Consider the following 19,925-nt stretch of genomic DNA (forward strand, 5'->3'; position numbering starts at 1 on the left):
GGTGTCCCAGACTTTTGGGAAGTGCTAGCCTGGTTCCAGACCATAGACCCCGCCCACTCATCTGAGTAGGCTTGCATCTCTGGTCTGGCATACTTCAATGAATTTGCGATTTATCTCGTCCAAACGATAGACGGACCAATGAACGCCGGGGGTGGGGGCGGGTCTAGCGATTAGCCAATCAGCGCCACGCTGATGTCAAGCTGAACACCGGTGGGTAACTGGTGAGGATAGCAACAATGGCAACCGCTACAGATCCTACAGACCACATTAACGATGCTATCGAGGTATTTTGCCGCTACTCGCGTTAATGGAGGACCAAATTAAGGAAGCTGCTAAACTGGATTTAATGGCGATGCAGCTGGGCCTGCACGACAACGGAGACGTTTTAAAGGGGAAATGCTCGCTTGTTTTCGGCACCCCCGAGGCATGGATACTAATGACTTCAGATTCTGGGTGAGTCGTTGATCTCTACTGATTGGTTAGGGAAAAAATCAAATTCCCTCCCCCTTGTAAATCGCCTTCAATGGAAGCCATGTCAGACTGAAGGTTCTGGGAGCTTCAGTCTGACACTCAGGCTAGGGAAGTGCTTTACATCCCTTAAAATCCCCACTTAATTTAAAGGGCCGTGCGATGCACACCCATCTCAACTGAGGGGAGATTGAATTTCCCAGGATGCACTGTGAAACTATCCAGCCAGGCAAGTTTTTTTTCTTTTTTTAAAACAACATACCTGAAACAAATCAACCAGGAAAAGAAGGCAGTGAAGGCCTCTCCTATTTGCTGTGTTTCTTCTCTGTTGATTTGTTAAACAAAGGAGACAGCCAACGAAATAGGCAATACAACCACTGGAGCTGGCATTTTGGAAATGAATGCACGACTCCTACGTCGACGATAAATGTGATGTATGTGAACATGTCTGTTAGGCTAATTTGCATGAAGTGGCATCCCAATTCGTAGGTTAAATTCCCTACCTCTCAACACTACCACTTCGTCATTGAGGGGACTCTATCTGGCGAGTGCACTTGAAACCAAGGGGTAAGGTTAAGGGAAGAGAATTGGGATTGGCCTTTCTGGTTGTCTTTACCTGTAAAGGCTGCATTACAGTAAAATGATGTAATTTTCTGAACTACATTTCTATCTACATTACTGATGATTATTTATCAAAAATTTCAGTGTGTAAATATTACAACAATATCAATATCATTCATTCATCTTCTAACCGCTTCATCCTCTTGAGGGTCGCGGGGGGGCTGGAGCCTATCCCAGCTGACATCGGGCGAGAGGCAGGGTACACCCTGGACAGGTCGCCAGACTATCGCAGGGCTGACACATAGAGACAAACAACCATTCACGCTCACATTCACACCTATGGACAATTTAGAGTTACCAGTTAAGTCCCCATTAGTAGTCCCCAATCTGCATGTCTTTGGACTGTGGGAGGAAGCCGGAGCGCCCGGAGAGAACCCACGCTGACACGGGGAGAACATGCAAACTCCACACAGAAGGGCTGATTTTCATTTCAGGCAAAAACCCAATGTTCTAGACTAAGTTTTAATTGTTTACATAATGAAAAAAGCACAAGAAATATATTCACATTAACGACCCTAAACCTGCGGATGTTATTCAGGGACATGGACTGAAGCTGCTGTAACAATCTTGACATTTCCTTGACAAAGATATGAGTATGTTTTTGTTTCCAGCTAAAACCTGTCAGTGCTATGCTAAAAAGAAGCTGATGTTCTCGTGAAAGCATCCTTTGAATGTGCAGCCTGACATGCATTATCACTGAGGCAGCTCCCGGCACAGTAGCATGATGTCATCGCAGATTACAGTCTGGGCTCTGTGGATCGTAGCCTTGAGAGTCGCACACACTGCAGCCTCAAGTGGGTTGCCGTCTGGCGGCTTCATAGCATCGGACTCTTCCTCCCATGTTCTTCTAACCGCGCTCCCCCGCTCTCTGCTTTCCCTCCCGTTCTCTACAGCGGGCTGTTGCAGTCAGGCAGCATCATGGAGGCTGGATGTGTGGTTGCCGCGGTGATTGAAAATGCTGCCTCAGGACCCCAGGGTGAACCAGGAAGTAGTGACGTCCTTGAGGGGTAAGTTACTTCTCTTTTTCTGATTTTAATGTAAGCTGAACAGAATTATGTAAAACCACGTAGAGGCATGTCTGTTTGCATTTGAATGAGATGAATTAAGTAGGAGCAGAGTAAATGGTCAGACTGAGACATGACCCTGCTCCCAGACAGACAGAGGAAAACTGTCCCTGTTTAAAGCTCCATTAGTTCCAAAGCTCACTGTATTTCCTATGATTTTACGTTGTGTCTATATAATTAGCTCTGTCAGGGTGGATCACATTAAATTACACCGTGTGTGCATGTCCTGTGCCTCATGTCCTGATCTCATCACACTGAATCACTGTGACAAATCCAAGGCCTGTCTCTCTCTCCCTGTCTTTGTTGCTCATAAAAGTTGAGCTGAATGAACCTCACCCTCCACTCCCGAGCACACTGAGCCACATTTCAAGTGAAGGTTTTGTGAAGCACTCCCTTGTGGGTGGATTGCCTTTATGGCCCTGTGAATAGTCAAGCTTTGCTTTCCTGAGCACATACAAAAGACACCATGGTTTCTGTTGACCCTAGTGTAGTGAAATATACTGCCATTTTTTCCCATCTACATCTGATTGGAAAAGATGGTTGTTTTTTATGTTTTATTCATGCCTTTCCCTCTGAATATTAGAGGTTCAAACACCACAGACCTAATACATGTAGTTTGAGCCATGCTGGTGCAATGTCATGATTTGAGCCCAAGCCACATATTGTAAATTCATCTCCCCCACTTGCTCCCTCTGGTGTACTTTCAAAAAACTGCATGTCTTATTTGTAAGCCCCAGACTACATGGATGTTAGCATCATAAATGCCTCCTTTCTTGTGTTTCATTTCTTTCTGTCTCTGCAGAGATGCTCTACCATCTACTGACCTGGACAAAGACGATGCCTTACCTCAAGCCACCAACAATAATCCTCCAGAAGAGAAACAGCCACAGGAGACATCCACTGCCATGGTACACGCCCACACACACATCTCTGACTCATCACTTACACAAACAAATACATGAACACACACCAAGGGACACGTTGTCATTCTTTTCCCATGAGGCTGCAATAATTGTGTAGGTGATTCACACCATGATGTCACCGCAACATGGTGTCACCGAGGTCATATGGCACACATGTGAGATGTGTCAGTCATCACAGTGATGAAGGTGTGAACAGGTGTAAAGCTACATTTGAGAATGTCTCACAATTAGGTTGAGAGTGAGGTGGCATGTTTGAGAAATGCTTTGGTAAAAGTGCTGTAACAATATTGTCACAGACAAGTGATGTCCTCTCCTCTCCCATTCAGTTTACTACTGGTTACTCCAGTTTTATGTAAATATCCTCAAGAGCGGTCTGTTTTCATCTTCACCTCTGTGAGGACACTACTCTTCTGTGTGTAGAATTAAAGCCTTGGATGAGTGACAAAGCTTTTCAGTTGTGCTCTAAGTACAGTAGATTTTGTTTGCATGTATTTAGTTTTTTATTTATATATGCTTATTTTTATTTTCAAATTCGACATCATCCTGCGTACCAGTCACAAACAATCTAACTGCATTTCAAATTGGATAAACAAACAGTTAAGACACAAACAGTGCCAATATTAATAATATTAATAACGATACATCATAGACAAACACACGTCTTAAGAGCAACCCTAATGTTGACAGTTTTATCTCTATAAATAAATGACATGGCCTGACCTAATTATAACATAATGCCTGTTGTAATATAACCTAGCATAACAAAAACATAGCAAAGCATGACATGACATAGCTTAACCTAACAGTAGCATAAGATAATATTAGCATAACAAAACATAACTTGACTTAACTTGACTTGAACCCTTAGCTTAGCTTAGCTTAGCTTAACCTAGCTTAAGATAGTTTATCTTAATTTAGCTTAACATGGCTTAACATAACAGTCGCATAAGATAATATTAGCACTGAATAACATAGCCTAACATAACAGTAGCATAAGATAATATTAGCATGAAATAACACAATATAGCTCAACATAACAGTAACAAAAGATAATATTAGCATAGAAAATCATAGCATAGCTTAACACAACAGTAGCATGAGATAATGTTAGCATTGAATAACATGACATAGCTTAACAAAAAAGTAATGTTAGCATAAGATAATATTAGCATTGAATAACATAACATAGCTTAACAGAACAGTAGCATTAAATAATATTAGCATTGAATAACAGCCTAAATTAACAGTAGCATAAGATAATATTAGCATTGAATAACATAGCCTAACATAACAGTAGCATAAGATAATATTAGCATTGAATAACATAACATAGCTTAACAGAACAGTAGCATTAGATAATATTAGCATTGAATGGGTCCATGTCATTGGTTCGACAGCCCATTGGTTCGACATCCCATTAGTCCGACTGTCCGCGGTGCTGAACGGCTCGCGGCGGGCGTATGGTGCGCCACGACCGGCTTGAGGCGGAGCAGGCTCACGGCTTATGTGTTTGTCACTTTCTTTTTCATTTTAACCCACACCAGGGTTCAACGCTAAGGTTTTTTTTCACTTGCCCGGTCAGGCAAGTTGGTCAGAGATCTACTTGCCCGAAGTCAGTTTTTACTTGCCCTATAAATTAATTTAAATTTAATTTAAAATTTATTTTAATCAAATAACAAAGACTCCAGTTATTTTTATGTTATGTAGTCTTTATTCACACTATATTTATTAATTAAAACAACATACGTCATGTATTGTAGCTTAATTCCTACACAAAAATGACAGTGTCAGGGCTTAAAGTGAAAAGTTTGTCAATCGTTCTCCGTCTATAATTTTGCGCCCTACTTGAGCCATGCCCACCTCTATTTATTTTTCACCCCCCTCTCCAGTTCTGCTGTATTAACACTGGGTTTAATATATTTTGCTTCCATCTTTCTGCCCTGCTCTACTGTACTTCAACGTTACTTAGCTCTCTCTCTACTCTACCAGTAGACTACCACATCCACCTGTTGCACAAAACGCACAGCAGTGTTTCCCCTAGGATGGAGTTGTAGCAGCGGGGGTGAAGCATACACATGAAAAATAATTTTCACATGCATGAAACTTTTTTGTATGCTTGCAAAGCACAGCCTGCTGGGATGTTTCTATGTATCTACTGGCATCAGAAGGGCTCTTTAGGACTAAGTACATACAGTACATGTGTGCACAGTAATGAGCAGGTGAAATGTCTCTCTAACTTACATATGAGGTGTCTCAAGATTTAGGAACATACAATTGTATTGAATATAATAAAGTAATAAGTCACTTGACATGCTGCTGTTTTGTGCTATGACCTATTTAAGTGCTGGAAGTTGTTATTTACGTGACAATGCCTGAACGCAACACAAGCTCAGCATGAGTGCTGTGCTGAGCTGCTGTGCGAGCAGCGTGTTTGTCTGTGCGTAACAGCAGTCTGTTGGTTATTTACACACTGTCCATTTCAATAACTTTGTCAGCTGACAAACTGCACCGGGCTCGGGGTCAGGTTTGGTCAGGAAAATGCGGCCAGAGCCGCTCTAGCGTGCTCACCTGTGTGTGTGGCAGAACTCCGCCTTGCGCGATACAGAGAGCAGAGGAGAATTGTTAACGCGTGACCATGTAGAGACAGAAATGACACGATGGCATAACGCCATAAATAGTATATTGTTGTTATTATACGAAGCATCCATCACGCAAAATAATATCAATGGGGGCTGTGGGCAGGACATTGTTACACAGCTGTGCCTGTGACTTAAGGCAGAGAGACCGCTGCATCAGAGCAGAAGAGCACGTTTTAAAATACATTTATTTTATCAATTAGTTATTAACTTTTACTATTTTCAGCAACTTGCCCGATCGGGCAACTGAGTTGTTAGTTTACATGCCCGACCGTGAGTTTTATTTGCCCCGGGCAATCCTGACCCTAACCAAGTGTTTTTTGTGCCTAAACCTAACCAGACCTTAACCACAGGGCATCATGATGATTTCAGAACGGACTTCAGAACAATGAATTTAATATGGTCGGAACAATGGGATGTCGAACCAATGGGCAGTTCCCCATTGAATAACATAGCTTAACATGAGAAGTAGCATAGGATAATATTAGCCTTGAACATAGCTTGACATAACAGTAGCATAAGATAATATTAGCATTGGATAACATAGCATAGCTGAACATAGCAGTAGCATAAGATAATATTAGCATTGGATAACATAGCATAGCTGAACATAGCAGTAGCATAAGATAATATTAGCATAACATAACATTGCATGACTTGACTTGATTTGACTTAGCTTATCTTAGCTTAGTTTAGCCCAGCATAACGTGATTTATCTTAACATTGCTTAGCTTATTTTAGCATAATTTAGCTTAACATAGCTTATCATAATAATAGCATAAGATACTATTAGCATTGGATAACATAACATAACATAGCTTAACATAACAGTATCATAAGATCATTTTATCACTGAATAACATAACAAAGGAAAACATAGCAAAGCATACCTTAGGAAAACAGGAGCATAATATGACATAAGCATAAAATAGCACTAGCTTAGCATTGTATATATAAGCAAAAACATGATGTAATGTAACACTGAGCCCAGCATAACATTACATAACATAAGCATGAACTAGCACTAGCTTAGCATTGCATATGTAAGCAAAAGAAAACATAACATGACAGCATAGCATAACATGACATAATAAAACTTAATATTGGCTTAAAATAACATAGCACGGGTTGTAGGTATATGATAGACTTCTGATATTTTAATACCAGACATCTAAGTTTGTATCCCGTGTCTTACACCCGCCATTTCACAGTGACCAACATAATAATTCTTGACTGTAATCGCCTCTCCATCAGTCATCCTGTGACTGACTGACACTTACGGATGTCTCCTTTCTCTGTTTGGCAGGTGAGGACTGATGAAATCACAGAGCACCCAGCCGAGCCCCTCCTGCGCTCCTGCGTCAGCACGGCTAGCATGAAGGTCAAGAACATGAAGAAGTAGGTGCTCCCTGTGACAGTGTTGCTGCTATTATGGGCTGTAAAACAGGGCTCTTATCCAGGCCAGTGAAATGAGGACCTATAAAATGATGGGCGGCAGCACAGACAGACGAGTCAGCCTGCTGCATCTCTAACACATAGGCCTAATCTCTCTTTCTTTTCGCTTTGCTTTTCTCTCCATCACAGTGTCAGTGTGTTGAATACTGATCAGGGGCTGTTGTGCTGTGTGTTTTTTTTAAAGGCTGACGTTCCCCAGGGGTCACTTCCCTAGGTTGGCAGAGTGCGCCCATTTCCACTATGAGACTGTTGACTTTGGCAACGTTCAGGTGAGCCCTGGAAATACACACTGTGACCTCTGCAGCAGAGTTACTATGTTTAGTAATTCTGTCTTTGGCTCAAGTTCAGTGGCCATTTTGGTGAATTACTCCGGAAATGCATCTCTCCTGAAATGGAATGTGGCAGTCGAATCAATATCCTTGTTTGTCTTCACTGGACAGTCTTTATTGCATTTTTCTCCTTGTTTCCTAAATGTCACATCAGAGCTGTTAGTGTTTCATTTCTATCAGGAGACCTATAAAACTTTTCCAGAATATTACCCCACCATGCATAAATCATTATGTTTTCACCGCTACAGATTTTATTACTCCCATTCCTATTAAAACCATGATCCCATTCCAGCGGCGTGTTAATCCTCTGCATTACGGTATATTAATGTCAGACTCATGTGACCTGTAAACCTGTGATCCTTATTAGTTTGACTTAAGCACATGATGTCAACCAGTGAGTAAATGAGGTGCAGCAGTTTCCTGGATAGACAGCTGAGTTTATCCAGGAAACTGTAGGAGGTGAGTCATTTGAAAGTCAAAACCTGCTCTGACAAAGTAACAGGAGGTGTGGGAACAAAATGGTCATAGTTGAATGTAGTTGGATGTAAATGCTATGTTGAATATTATTTTCATGACATTGTATTCAAACCTTTGGGGGATTTCTTAGCAAGGCAAGCAGCTAAGCTCCAGGGATGGCAATGTCGTTCTGTCTCTGTGTCAGTTGGTTCTCCACTGACTAAAATGTCGCAACAAATATTGGATAGATTTCCAAGAAATTTTGTCCAGACATCTCCCCAGGCAGAATTTTGAATCCTAATCATTATGATACTCTCCAGACTTTTGCTGTTGTGCCACCATGAGGCTGACATCTTTGGTTAACTGTGAAATGTCCCAAACTATTTGATGGATTGCCAAGAAGTTTGGTCACAGACATTAATATGCCCCTAAGGATGAATTGCACGAAGTTTTCATTTTTCAAAATATATGCAAGATTAATGAGATTCCCATCACCCCCGGCTGTACATTATATTTAGTGCTAATTAGCAATTGCTAGCTGCTAACATGCTAAACTAAGAAAGTGAACATTTAAACATTATGGCTGCAAATCGAATTGAATACTTTTACTTTTTACTCATAGTGGGTACTGCAGCTGCCCTTACAAAGTACGTGCTGTTGCATGCAGTTTGCACACAATCAGGACATACTACTTCCTCATAACATTTGGCCTTGAACTTTAACCCTCTTGCTCATATGGGCTCTCCGTTGCCTTAGAAATAAAACTAAATGGCATTGGCCAAGCCTGACAGAGATGGAGGTTAAACCAGGGAACTCTTTTAAGTTTAAGTTATTAACTGTTAATACAACTACTATATAATAACATATTCACATCAGTAAGATTACATATGCATTTCTCTGTCATTGTTATTGTTATTTTTTTGTTGTTGGTAATCTTTAAAATTATTTTGTTCACTTAAAAAATTAATTTCCTGTTATTACAGTTCGACTGGTCATGCTGTCATCTGTCATTGCAGCTTCTGACAGCTGTCAACAAGCTGCTAGGCTGTCATATGTGTGGCTCAGTTGCTGTGACGCATCTTGCACCGTGCTGAGGATTGTGGGTCAGAATAGCTTGAACAGCATGCTGGCTTGCGTAGTGCAAAAAGCGATCAGATGCAGTCGATCATCCTGGTATTTTTGACATACTATATATTAGGAGTGGGGCATACGTACTAAATCTTTTTCTGGCATACTTAGTAGTATGGTAGTATGGGTACTGGAACACACAGTATACCTGCTAAACATCAACATGTTAGCATAGTTATTGTGAGCATGCTCCAAGCATCACTGTGTCAAAGTATAGACAAACAGTGCCACTAGCATGGCTGCACGCTCTTGATGTTGTTTGAAATCTGCAAGTTGCAACATTAGCTGCAAAGACCTGATTTAAAAATCCTCTGGTCAGGGACTTAATTATTATGGATATAATGACTCTCACCAGCCAACAAATGATTCGGACTGATAGTCTAAGAAGTATTTGTAAGTATATTTGCAGCAGTGATGAGAAGCAGTGAAGCACTAGTGGCTGCTCAGTCATGTGTGGAAGTGGCTGTTAACCGCCTGGTTAACCTCAGTGCAGTTCAGTTTGCTTGCCAGCAGAGTGCAGCAGTCGTCTGTCCACAACCAAAAAGCTGCCAATGGAGCTAAACACAAGAAGAGTGCATGAGCAGTGCATGCATGCTGTGTGGCTGCATCCCTACGTGTAGCGTTAATGGACTACGGTGCGGCGGGCTGGTCGGGACTTAAATCCCAGGGCGCTCTCTCTCTGTTGGGTAAACGTCCTGCTGTGGTTGCCGTGACTGTGATGGCTCCATCAGCAGAGTGGATGCAAGTGAAGCAGCACAACAGTTTCAGTGACCTTGAAAAAGCTCCACAGGGAGAGGGAAAGCCAAGCTGAGCTGGAAGAGAAATATCAGTCTGGGGAGACACTTGCACTGAAAGCTGTGCAGGCTGTCTGCAAACAAACATACAAGTGGACACATGCCACTGTGCAATCTGATTTATTTCTACTTCTGCGTGCTAATTTATTAATTTATTTTTACTTAATCTGACAGACGACTCTTTGTTCTTGCTGTATCTCCCATGATGCATTAGCCTTCCTCTGTATTCACAGACTGTAGCGACAGGAAGGGAGGGTGCTGATCAGTTCTCATGTATCCTAATCGCAGAATAGCACAAGGACAGCAGACTGCCTCTGTCTGCAGCCTGCCCGACTGATTCCTCCCCAGATTAGCTCCAGTCTCGCCTTGAGAGTGGAATGAACGAGAACTGTTTTGAAATGAAGAAGGGTCGTCTATCTGCCTTGTGCAGCTTTGCCTCTGTATGATGGATGAGCCCGTGCATCTATGTGTGCCGGTTGAGCCCATTTACTGGCAACTCCCCCCCTTTGTCACTGGAGAAAGGAGAGCGGTTAAGAGAGGGGGGAGGGTGACGAAGGCAGAGTACAGGAGAGGGAGGAGGGGGAAGAGATGGAAAGAGGGGGGTAAGACACACAGTGGGGAAGCATCCTCTTATCATATTTTCTGCTTTGAATGGAGCAATGAGCGCATGGTGATCCAAAGCCCTGTGAATGAGCATTTTTTCCACGTAAGACGGCAGGGGAGTAAGGAGCAGCATTTAAACTCGGTTCTCCCTTAGCTAAGATTTGGCTTGTTGGAGGAGCTCACTGAGGTCCAGGACTGCGGCTGCACACAAAGAGAGAGCCACTTCCTCCTGCTGTGGATGGATATCTGACGTGCATTAGTGGCAGGTAACCTGAACGTGTGGATGTTTCTGAAATAATTTGAGCTTTTGTGGACAGATTTTCGTGAATAAATGTGACGACACAGGTATTTTGCTGCAGGAAGGGTTGAAGTCTGAGCTGCGTTAGCGTGATTTATTTTGAAGTAGAGTGGAGAAGTGGAGTCGTCTGGGAGGTGTGTGCATCATAGAGGAAGTGATGCTCAGGCATGCCACCAATGGAAACTGTTTTTGCTGCTATTTTTCTCTTTCATATGTTTTTTTAATTTTTATCAAGCAAGTATTTTGTTTCATTATAAATGGATTTTTGATTATTTGTAATTCTCTGCTTCCCGGCATGCCTTTGGACTCCTGAACCCATCAGTACATCATTCAGATGCTTAGTTTGGGCTTTTATTTCAAACAAATCCTCGCTCCTCCATCATGACTTATTCAAAAACATATTTCTCATTCTGCACCCTTTGTCAGTCTGGTTTGCTGTATTACTGTTGAGCAGTAACTAGGTCGCTGTGTGTTGTATAACACTGCATCTGGATGAGTTGCTAACAGTTATAAATAACCAGAACTTCCCTTGGCTTCCGAGGCCTTTGAAGTCTCTTCTACAGTAATGTCTATCAATATATTCCCAAACTCCTGCGAGGCTTTGATCTTCCCAGTTTTGGGGCATATAGAATGTTGCCAACCAGTGAGATGAAGAAGAAGAAATATATTCTAAATCTACAACGCCTCTGAGCACTCATATCTGAGCAGTTAATGTATTATATATGTCGTGCTGCAGGATTTATGGTGAAGTGAGAATATGAATCAGTGCAATGTTGGTGGCAGTGGAAATGTACTGCACGTATTTATCAAATTATCATAAAGGCTGTCAACTGCAAAGAATCTGAATGTCTAAAAAAGTTATTTCACTCACTAAAAAGCATTTTTTTCAGGCATTACTTCCTATATTTCTTTGCTACTTGTGTTTTGAAGGTTTGTAAACTCCAGCCTCACCGTTCGGTATGAAAGTGGTTTTACTATTTAATGGAAAAATGGGGTTTGGACATGATGTTCCTCTTGTATACCAGGTCACATACAGAGAGGTTGTTGTATTACACACATCCATTATTTAGAAAGTCTCAATATTAGCTCCTGTGTCTCTCTTTTTTCCTTCCCTCACAGTTGGCTTTCGCAGAGGGGCAGAGTGAAGGACCGAAGGCTGGTCTGGACTCCAAAGAGCTGGTCTTTCTGGTCCAAATCACCTGCCAGGTACATTTATAAAACAGACTACATGATATAATGTCTCATGTGACTTTGTATTTGTTTTCCCCAGTTTCATGAAAGCTTTTTTCTCTTTGTCAGGGTCGAAACTGGCTGGTAAAGAGATCCTACGAAGACTTCCGGGTGCTGGACAAACACCTGCACTTGTGTATCTATGACCGCCGTTACTCCCAGCTCACCGAGCTGCCACGATACGACACATTAAAGGACACTGTTGAGGTACAACAGAGCTACAGCTATCTCTGATCATAGATTAACATTTAAGATTTATCTGGTAATAAAATAGTCTGTCCTGTTGCATGTTGTGCAGAAAATTGTTTTATTGACAATCTTGTGTCTCCGTTCAGTCTGTAACCAAGATGCTGGCCACCTACCTGTCCCGCTTCTCCGTAATTGCCGACAACAAGATCAACTGTGGTCCAGTGCTAACATGGATGGAGGTATCTGTTCATCAGCTGCTTGCTCACACTTCCTTTCAGTTATTCACTCTCTAAAAATGACACCATTAAGTGGATTCAATATTTAATATTCAATATTAATTTTTAAGTAGTCCAGTTAAAGGAACAGTAAGACATTTTGGGGGGAATGCAGCTGCTCGCCCAGAGTCATCTGATTTAAAAATCTGTTACAATTTTAAGGACATTAAAAGGTCATTATGGCCAAAGACTGGAGGACTCACATTGAAGACATGTAAAAATACAGTTTAGGATTAGTTATGTGTTCTATGTCTGAATATACAACTGCGGGACATCCTCATCGTGATGCCAGGTTGGTGCACAACACTGCAGCATGTGTGGCACCACTCTGCCTCCAGAGATGCTGTGCAGAGGTGGGTTTGCGTGGGTGTGCCAACTCTTGTTGAGGAGTTGTTTGTTTGTTTCCTTCTTATTGTTCTTTTTTAAAGGTCTACCATGCAGGATTGTTTATTACTGTTTGTATACACGCTTGCAAGTGAAATTAAAGGAAAGGCCAAGCACAGATTCACTTTTGTTTGGTGTTTCGCCTCGCTATATTTGCGTTTCTTCTATGCTGCGTCTATTGGAGGTGTGCAGCTTACAGCCTGGCACCTAGTCACGACCTCACCTAAGCGCTGTGGAGGTACACACCTATAAACATCCTGAACACAGAAAATAAGTAGAAAATGAGAAAATACAGGCAGAGGGCAGAGTCTCTGCAGGAAAACATACTGCCAAACACTTCTGTTGGGTCTTAAGGGATGATTGAGAGGGATTACTTTTGTATGAATCTGTACGAGTCTGCATTGTTTTTTAGGAAAGTCCTGCATTGTATACCTTCAAATAATAAGGTGGAATAGAGATAGAAATTAATTGGATGGAAAAGATTGTACTGCTTTTTGGTTCAGTTCCTTATAAGATCCCGTATTGATTCAGATTCAGACAGTTCAGATTCCTTTTACCGTCATTTTTAATGATGAAACATAAAAACCTGCAAAATTAAAAGTTCTCAGAACAATAAATAAACAGAACAATAAATAAATCTCAAATAGAAGCTACTAATAAGGCCAATAAAGTGCAGGGAAAGAGAGTGCAGTCGACTATGTCACATCATGTGTGCTACAGTTCAACAGTCTGATTGCTGAAGGCTAAAAACTGTTCCTCAGACGTGTTGTCCCGCAGCGGATGCTCCTGAACCGTCTCCCTGATGGCAGGAGAGAGAAGAAACTGTGGGAGGGATGAGAGGAGTCCTGATTCCTGATCAATTTTCTGTGTGGAAAAAAGTACACCTACACAGGTTCTCTGCATTATTATAACATAGCATATTTACCCTTGAGAAAAACGGACTGTTTGGTTGGGAAGCAGTGGCACTCGAGCAAAGTCTGTGAATGCATCCCTGGAATTTAAGCCCATGTTGTGTAGGAAGATGCTTCATCATATCGCTGGTGTTTCCACTCTTACTTGAAACGATCATCTTACAGTTAGTATGAGCAGCACTGTCGAGATCTTTCTTTTTGAAATGAAGCCATGTTTTGGGCTGTTTGTTCCTCTCTGCCAAGACTGCTTCTCGTTGCAAGTGTTCAGTAGATTTTCCTTCACCAAGTCCTATTTTAAATGATGGTGAAATGGGCACTTTGCACATGCATATTGTTTTGCTATGCACAGCTGTCAGAAATATATGCCAGCATCAATAAAAGCACTTGAAAAACTCGAGGCCATACGGTTTTAATCGGTCAAACAATTTGGAACTGGTCTCGATTCTCATACCTTATATGTGTCTTCTTTGGTGAGATTGGAGATGTTTTTAAAATCCAAAAGCCAATACAATATAATGATATGATTGACTAGGCAAGCCTCGAGTAAATACCAGGATTGATTACATTAATAAAACCACGCTATACACAGAAACGTCATTCATGTGAAAAACACCCATATCACTTGTCTCCCTCTGTCATTCTAAATAAAGCAACAGCAGCTGCTTCTCCCAGCTTCCAGTCTTTGAGCTGAGCTTGGCAACATGTCTAAGTCTTGACAAGAAATTTCTTCAAGTGTTGCTGATGTCTTTACTTCCTTTTCCAGATCGACAACAAGGGGAACCATCTGCTGGTGTCTGAGGAAGCCTCAATCAACGTCCCCGCCATTGCTGCTGCTCACGTCACCAAGCGTTACACGGCCCAGGCCACAGACGAGTTGACCTTCGAGGTAACCTCTGTTATATAAGCTTAACAGAAACACGTTCTCACATGAATCAATCATTTCTTTAATCTTTGAGCAGAGTCATTGCCACTGGATGTTTTGCATATGCATATTCATGATCCCATCCTAATGCCTTTTTAATGTGCTCAGCTGCGATCAGATTTTATTCTCATCATCACACTCTCTGTGACCCAGGTGGGGGACATTGTGTCAGTCATCGACATGCCTCCCAAGGAAGACACAGGCTGGTGGCGAGGGAAACACGGCTTTCAGGTAAATCATCTGCTATGCTTCATTCACACTGATGATTAATAGAGAACAATGACAGAACAACTTGTCTTCTCTGCCAGTGATGACGGAGCTGTGATTTAAGCCACAGGGAAACCAACACAGAGGCGTTTTTTTTTAAAGCTTCAGCTATGTGATGTATTTCCAAGTAAATTAAGAGAAGAGAGGGATTTAAGACAAATCCTATAGAGTTGATTGGAACACTTGAAAGTGGGCAAACACACTGTCAAGCTGTAGAGAGATACAGCGCTAAGGATCTCATCCTGTGCTGTTAGATCAGACGGAGGGGGAGGAGGAGGAGGCTGAAATGAATAAATTAGACCTCAGCTATATTACTTGGAAGTGTTATTGCCAGCTGAAATCCAAACACAAATCTCCTGCTAAAATATTTCTATGCTAGCTAACCATCATGATACGATGATATATTGATTCTCGGACAACAATATGATATTTGCTGATATCACAAAGTCTGTCACAATATGATTTTAAGTCAATTAAAGGGCCTGCGATTGATATGAGACAATATCAGATGCCCATTTAACACAATCATTTACAGAAGAACAGGCCACCCTTTCTTTTTTTGCATTTTTGCCATAAAATAAACAAAGCAAAACAAAAAAAACAACAACAAAAAACAAACATAAAATATGGCTATAAAAAAGTAGATAGCTATATAGAATAAAACAGCTGTTTTTTTTAGTCACCATTATCAACTTAAACACTTTTAAATTGCATAAATTAGATTAGCGGCTAGCGGACTTTTCCTCTACTCATAGCTTAACAAATTGCATATATTATATTTGCCTTGTCTTACTCACAGTTTGTCTCTGCATCCTCAAACAGAAGTGCACGGTTGAATTTCAGAATGAATTCACATTTCATTTTTTAGCCTAACATTGTTGAATCAAAGCAGCTCATATGCTCCAGTGACAGCAACAACTTACCCAGGAGGGGAGAAAATATTCTCATTGTCTTTGTCTTGGCTGCTTGTCATTATCTGCCTGGCGCCGTGTGACAGTGACACAGATGCGCCATGGGAATTCCTGTGTAAAGGAGTGTGTAAATGATGATATTAATCAATGCTTTTACTTTGCATCAGTGATTTTGGATCATTGATCACTGAATTGATATGATCCAGATCGATGGATCGTTATATCCCTTTAGCAAACGGCTAAAGTTTTACAGGAAGAGCAAAGAAACAGGTTCTGACATAAAATATACTCAATCATGTAGCAAGAGATAAATTAATAATTACAGAAGTATAATTAGGAGTCCAGGGACTTTATAATGAGAGATAAAGACACACTGCTTCGTTTACATTGAGGTTATTTAAGCTGTTTTCTATAATCACAATAGCAAAAAGCAGCCAGTTTGTCACAGAATGTGAGCGACACCCTGAGATGCTTTGCACAATAAGAATGCAAACCAGCTATTTTCAGCCCAAGGCAGCTTGTACCCTCATGCTTACTGACCTATTTCTCCACCTTCACCCTGCTACAGTCTGCCACGGCACTAAACACCCCCAGTGGTCCTTTTGAACTTACAAGTGTATCACTGGCTCTGTCTCTCTCGTCTTTACGCCGCTCATCCTCCTCTCTCTGCCTGCAGGTTGGTTTCTTCCCCTGCGACTGTGTTGAGCTGATAAATGACAAGATTCCCCCCAGTGTTCAAAGCTCAGTGCCAAAGCCAGGTACTCTTCAGTGTGTGTCTGTCCTTCTGCTTGATGATTTATTTAAGACTTGCTCCCAGGATGCGAGACGGATTGATTTAAAGTGGCTGCTGTCTGTGTGTGTGTGTGTGTGTGTGTGTGTGTGTGTGTGTGTGTGTGTGTGTGTGTGTCATGTTAATCAGTGTGTAAGAAGCATGGGAAGCTGGTAACATTCCTGAGGACTTTTATGAAGTCTCGACCGCCGCCTCAGAAGCTGCGGCAGCGCGGGATCCTCAGAGAGCGAGTGTTTGGCTGTGACCTGGGGGAACATCTCCACAACTCAGGACATGAGGGTAAATTATTCCTACAATGGCTTCTTTTTTCCCTCCTATTTTCTGTCGTGTAATTCTTACCTGCTGGCAGTTCACACAGAAATGTTTCACATTTTCAAATTGTAAATACCCCGAAAAGGGATTACCCAGTGAATCTGCTGCCTGTATGGGGGATTTGTGATACATTTCTGTGACGTTTGATGTGAATTGAGTCTGTGGTGTGAATAACCAGCCAGCAGGATGTGTTTCTGTATTGATTCTTGTAGATTTGCCAAAAGCTGTGTCTTCATTTTTGTTTTTTGTCAGGTATGTTGAAATGCCTGTGGTGATAGAGGCAACGCTCACATTAATTTCAGCCATTTATGACATGTTTATTTAAGCAGGTGACTAGATTAAAGCTACATGGGTACCTCCGACACGTTGTCACAGGTGTTATATGACAGTAGACTTGGAATATTATAGACAGTGGTTAGCACTGTCACATCACAGCAAGAGGGTAGGGGAGCCCTTCTGTGCAGAGTTTGCATGTTTTCCTGTGTCAGCGTGGGTTTTCTCTGGGTACTCCGGATTCCTCCCACAACCCAAAAACATGCAGGTTAATTGGTGACTCTAAATTACCTGTAGGTGTGAATGGTTGTCTGTCTCTATGTGTCAGCCCTGTGATAGTCTGGTGACCTGTCCAGGGTGTACCCAGCCTCTTACCCAGTGTCAGCTGGGATAGACTCCAGCCCCCTGCGACCCTCGACAGGATAAGCGGTTACGGAAAATGAATGAATGAATACTATAGACATTTACACCATATCTTTGCGCAAGAATTTTCCCCACAATGCAGAATTAGGTGTTTGATGCTCAGAATTTTCTGGCAGAGGACAGGCAGTATCCCCTGTGATGTTGGAACATAACCTACACCCTTGTATTTGCTTCTGAGGGGCTGTAGCTACCACTGAGGACACTGATGTCCTCTGCATTTACAGTCTACAATAAAGATAAAACCTTATGAATTTTTATGGTAATTCTTCGGTCCATATTGGAAAAAAATCTTAGACATCAAGAATAAATTCATAATACTATAAGAATAAAGTTGTAATTGAATTAAAGTCATGTCATATCATTTCAAGAAAAAAGAAAAAAAAGTCATAATATTATGCAATTAAGAGAAAAGAAGTCACAAATTAAGGCCAGAAAATCAGCAAAAAAAAATCAATGAATAAAATATTCTACGGAGCCCCTGGAGTCCCAGATAAGATATTTTTAACTTGTGTGCACAAGATAATTTACTGACTTTATTACTTACTCATTATGAAATGATTTATGACTTACTTCTGGCTCATCGACTTATGAGTGTATGTAAAATTTTGGCTTATGGTTTTCTTGCCTCTGGTGTCCATGAGTTGGAAATAAGAAGGTGTAATCAAGTTGTTTTAGTTTTGGGTAATTGTCAGAGGCCTGGAAAGGTAGAATACTTTTCAAAAAAAAAAAAAGTCTGGAAAAAAATATCACTTTGTGTAAAAGAAATGTTTTCCATTAATCATCGCATGACCCCTCAGATTTATCTTACAACCCTCTAACATAGACTGAACTGATAATGGTTTCCTGAATGTGATTTGGGCAGAATTGAAACAGCAGAGGTTACACACAGGTTGTTGTATTACAGCATGTTCCAAATATATAGTGAGAGGAACTTTCCTTGCTAAAAAAAATCTCACTAGATGAAAGCACAGTGATCACAGAGCACTACGTCTTGATCATGTTTCAGCCTCTCACGTCTCTCCACTGTCTCCTGTAGTCCCGCAGGTTGTTAAGAGCTGTGCTGAATTCATAGAGAAACATGGAGTTGTGGATGGAATCTACAGACTGTCTGGGATCTCCTCCAACATCCAGAAACTAAGGTTTGTGCCCATATTGTTCATTTTATTGATTAGACATCTAATAGATAAACAAATGTACAGAGAAGCTATCAGTAAAATAGCTGTAACTAAGCTCACTATCATCATGATGGATGCTGTTTCTGAGCTTCTCCTGAAATCCATCTAACACAATGTGAGTCAAGCTGTGCAGCTTTGCAGCTGTAATGATTTCTCATCTATTCTGTGTTTGCCAGGAGGAATTCGTGAAACAAACTCTCATTAGCAGATGAATCGGGGAGGCTCATAATCTAATGTGGGTGTTGACAGCCAATCGAAAGGGATTTTTTTCTCACATGAAAAAGTTGTCGATCGTTGCCACATCACATCAAGATGTATCTAGGAAATTCTAAATATCTTGTGTCTTGTTGATGCGTCTCACAGTTTATACTTGTGCTGTTAAAAAAACTAATAAAGATTTGTGGGGTGGTTCATTTTGTGTTGTGTTGAAACCCCCGACCGCTACATCCTTTAGTGCTGTACTCTGTCTTCAGCCATTAAATGCTTCCACTCAGATGCACAACACATTGCTAGTATACACACAAAGAACACAGGAACTATGAAACAGTTAGAGTCAGAAATGGTGCAACACTAGCTCCTAAAATTAGATTTTAAAATTGTAACCCATGTGTTGTGATATGTATCGTAACATCAGATTCTTGCTAATACACAGTCCTAGTTTATACTCACAAAGGGTATTTAAGGACCTTCCTCTTTGCCTGTTTATTTCAGTAGGTACATTTACATGGACCCTGATATTCCACTAATAATAAGAATAATGGTCCAGTCAGAATAAAAATTCCTCATTTGACCACCTCAGTGAGAAGAGTCAGACCCCATCAGGTTTAGGGGGATGATGTAATTCTTTGATAATCTGTTCAATAGGACAATATTTGCACCGAATAACCCTGTAAATGCTTAATGCAATTGTTTCTCTCTGGTTGGAATAAATATATTCTTTCTGTGCTTAGTTATCCCACGTGGGAGTAAAAGTAGGTGACACACATGTTGCAACAGCTGTTTCTACATGCCTCCTGTTTCTCATTTTGACAGACAGTTGCTACAGACTGTAGCTACCATTGTGGACACTGATGTCCTCTGCATTTACA

The 19,925-nt window shown here is 41.2% G+C and overlaps 1 protein-coding gene across 1 annotated transcript in view; it reads left to right on the plus strand.

The window, feature by feature from the left end:
• The window catches only part of arhgap32a (Rho GTPase activating protein 32a), a 37,371-nt gene that overhangs the window by 9,519 nt on the left and 7,927 nt on the right, over nucleotides 1-19,925 (plus strand). The window contains exons 2-13 of the mRNA XM_049576573.1: nucleotides 1,983-2,096; nucleotides 2,956-3,061; nucleotides 7,019-7,110; nucleotides 7,352-7,436; nucleotides 11,895-11,981; nucleotides 12,075-12,212; nucleotides 12,341-12,433; nucleotides 14,528-14,650; nucleotides 14,840-14,917; nucleotides 16,541-16,622; nucleotides 16,784-16,933; nucleotides 18,699-18,801. Coding sequence (XP_049432530.1) covers nucleotides 2,008-2,096; nucleotides 2,956-3,061; nucleotides 7,019-7,110; nucleotides 7,352-7,436; nucleotides 11,895-11,981; nucleotides 12,075-12,212; nucleotides 12,341-12,433; nucleotides 14,528-14,650; nucleotides 14,840-14,917; nucleotides 16,541-16,622; nucleotides 16,784-16,933; nucleotides 18,699-18,801 — 1,226 coding nt within the window. The 5' untranslated portion in view covers nucleotides 1,983-2,007. The remainder of the gene's footprint in view (nucleotides 1-1,982; nucleotides 2,097-2,955; nucleotides 3,062-7,018; nucleotides 7,111-7,351; nucleotides 7,437-11,894; nucleotides 11,982-12,074; nucleotides 12,213-12,340; nucleotides 12,434-14,527; nucleotides 14,651-14,839; nucleotides 14,918-16,540; nucleotides 16,623-16,783; nucleotides 16,934-18,698; nucleotides 18,802-19,925) is intronic.

Source organism: Epinephelus fuscoguttatus, linkage group LG5 (genome assembly GCF_011397635.1).
Source record: "Epinephelus fuscoguttatus linkage group LG5, E.fuscoguttatus.final_Chr_v1".
Classification (NCBI taxonomy): domain Eukaryota; kingdom Metazoa; phylum Chordata; class Actinopteri; order Perciformes; family Serranidae; genus Epinephelus; species Epinephelus fuscoguttatus.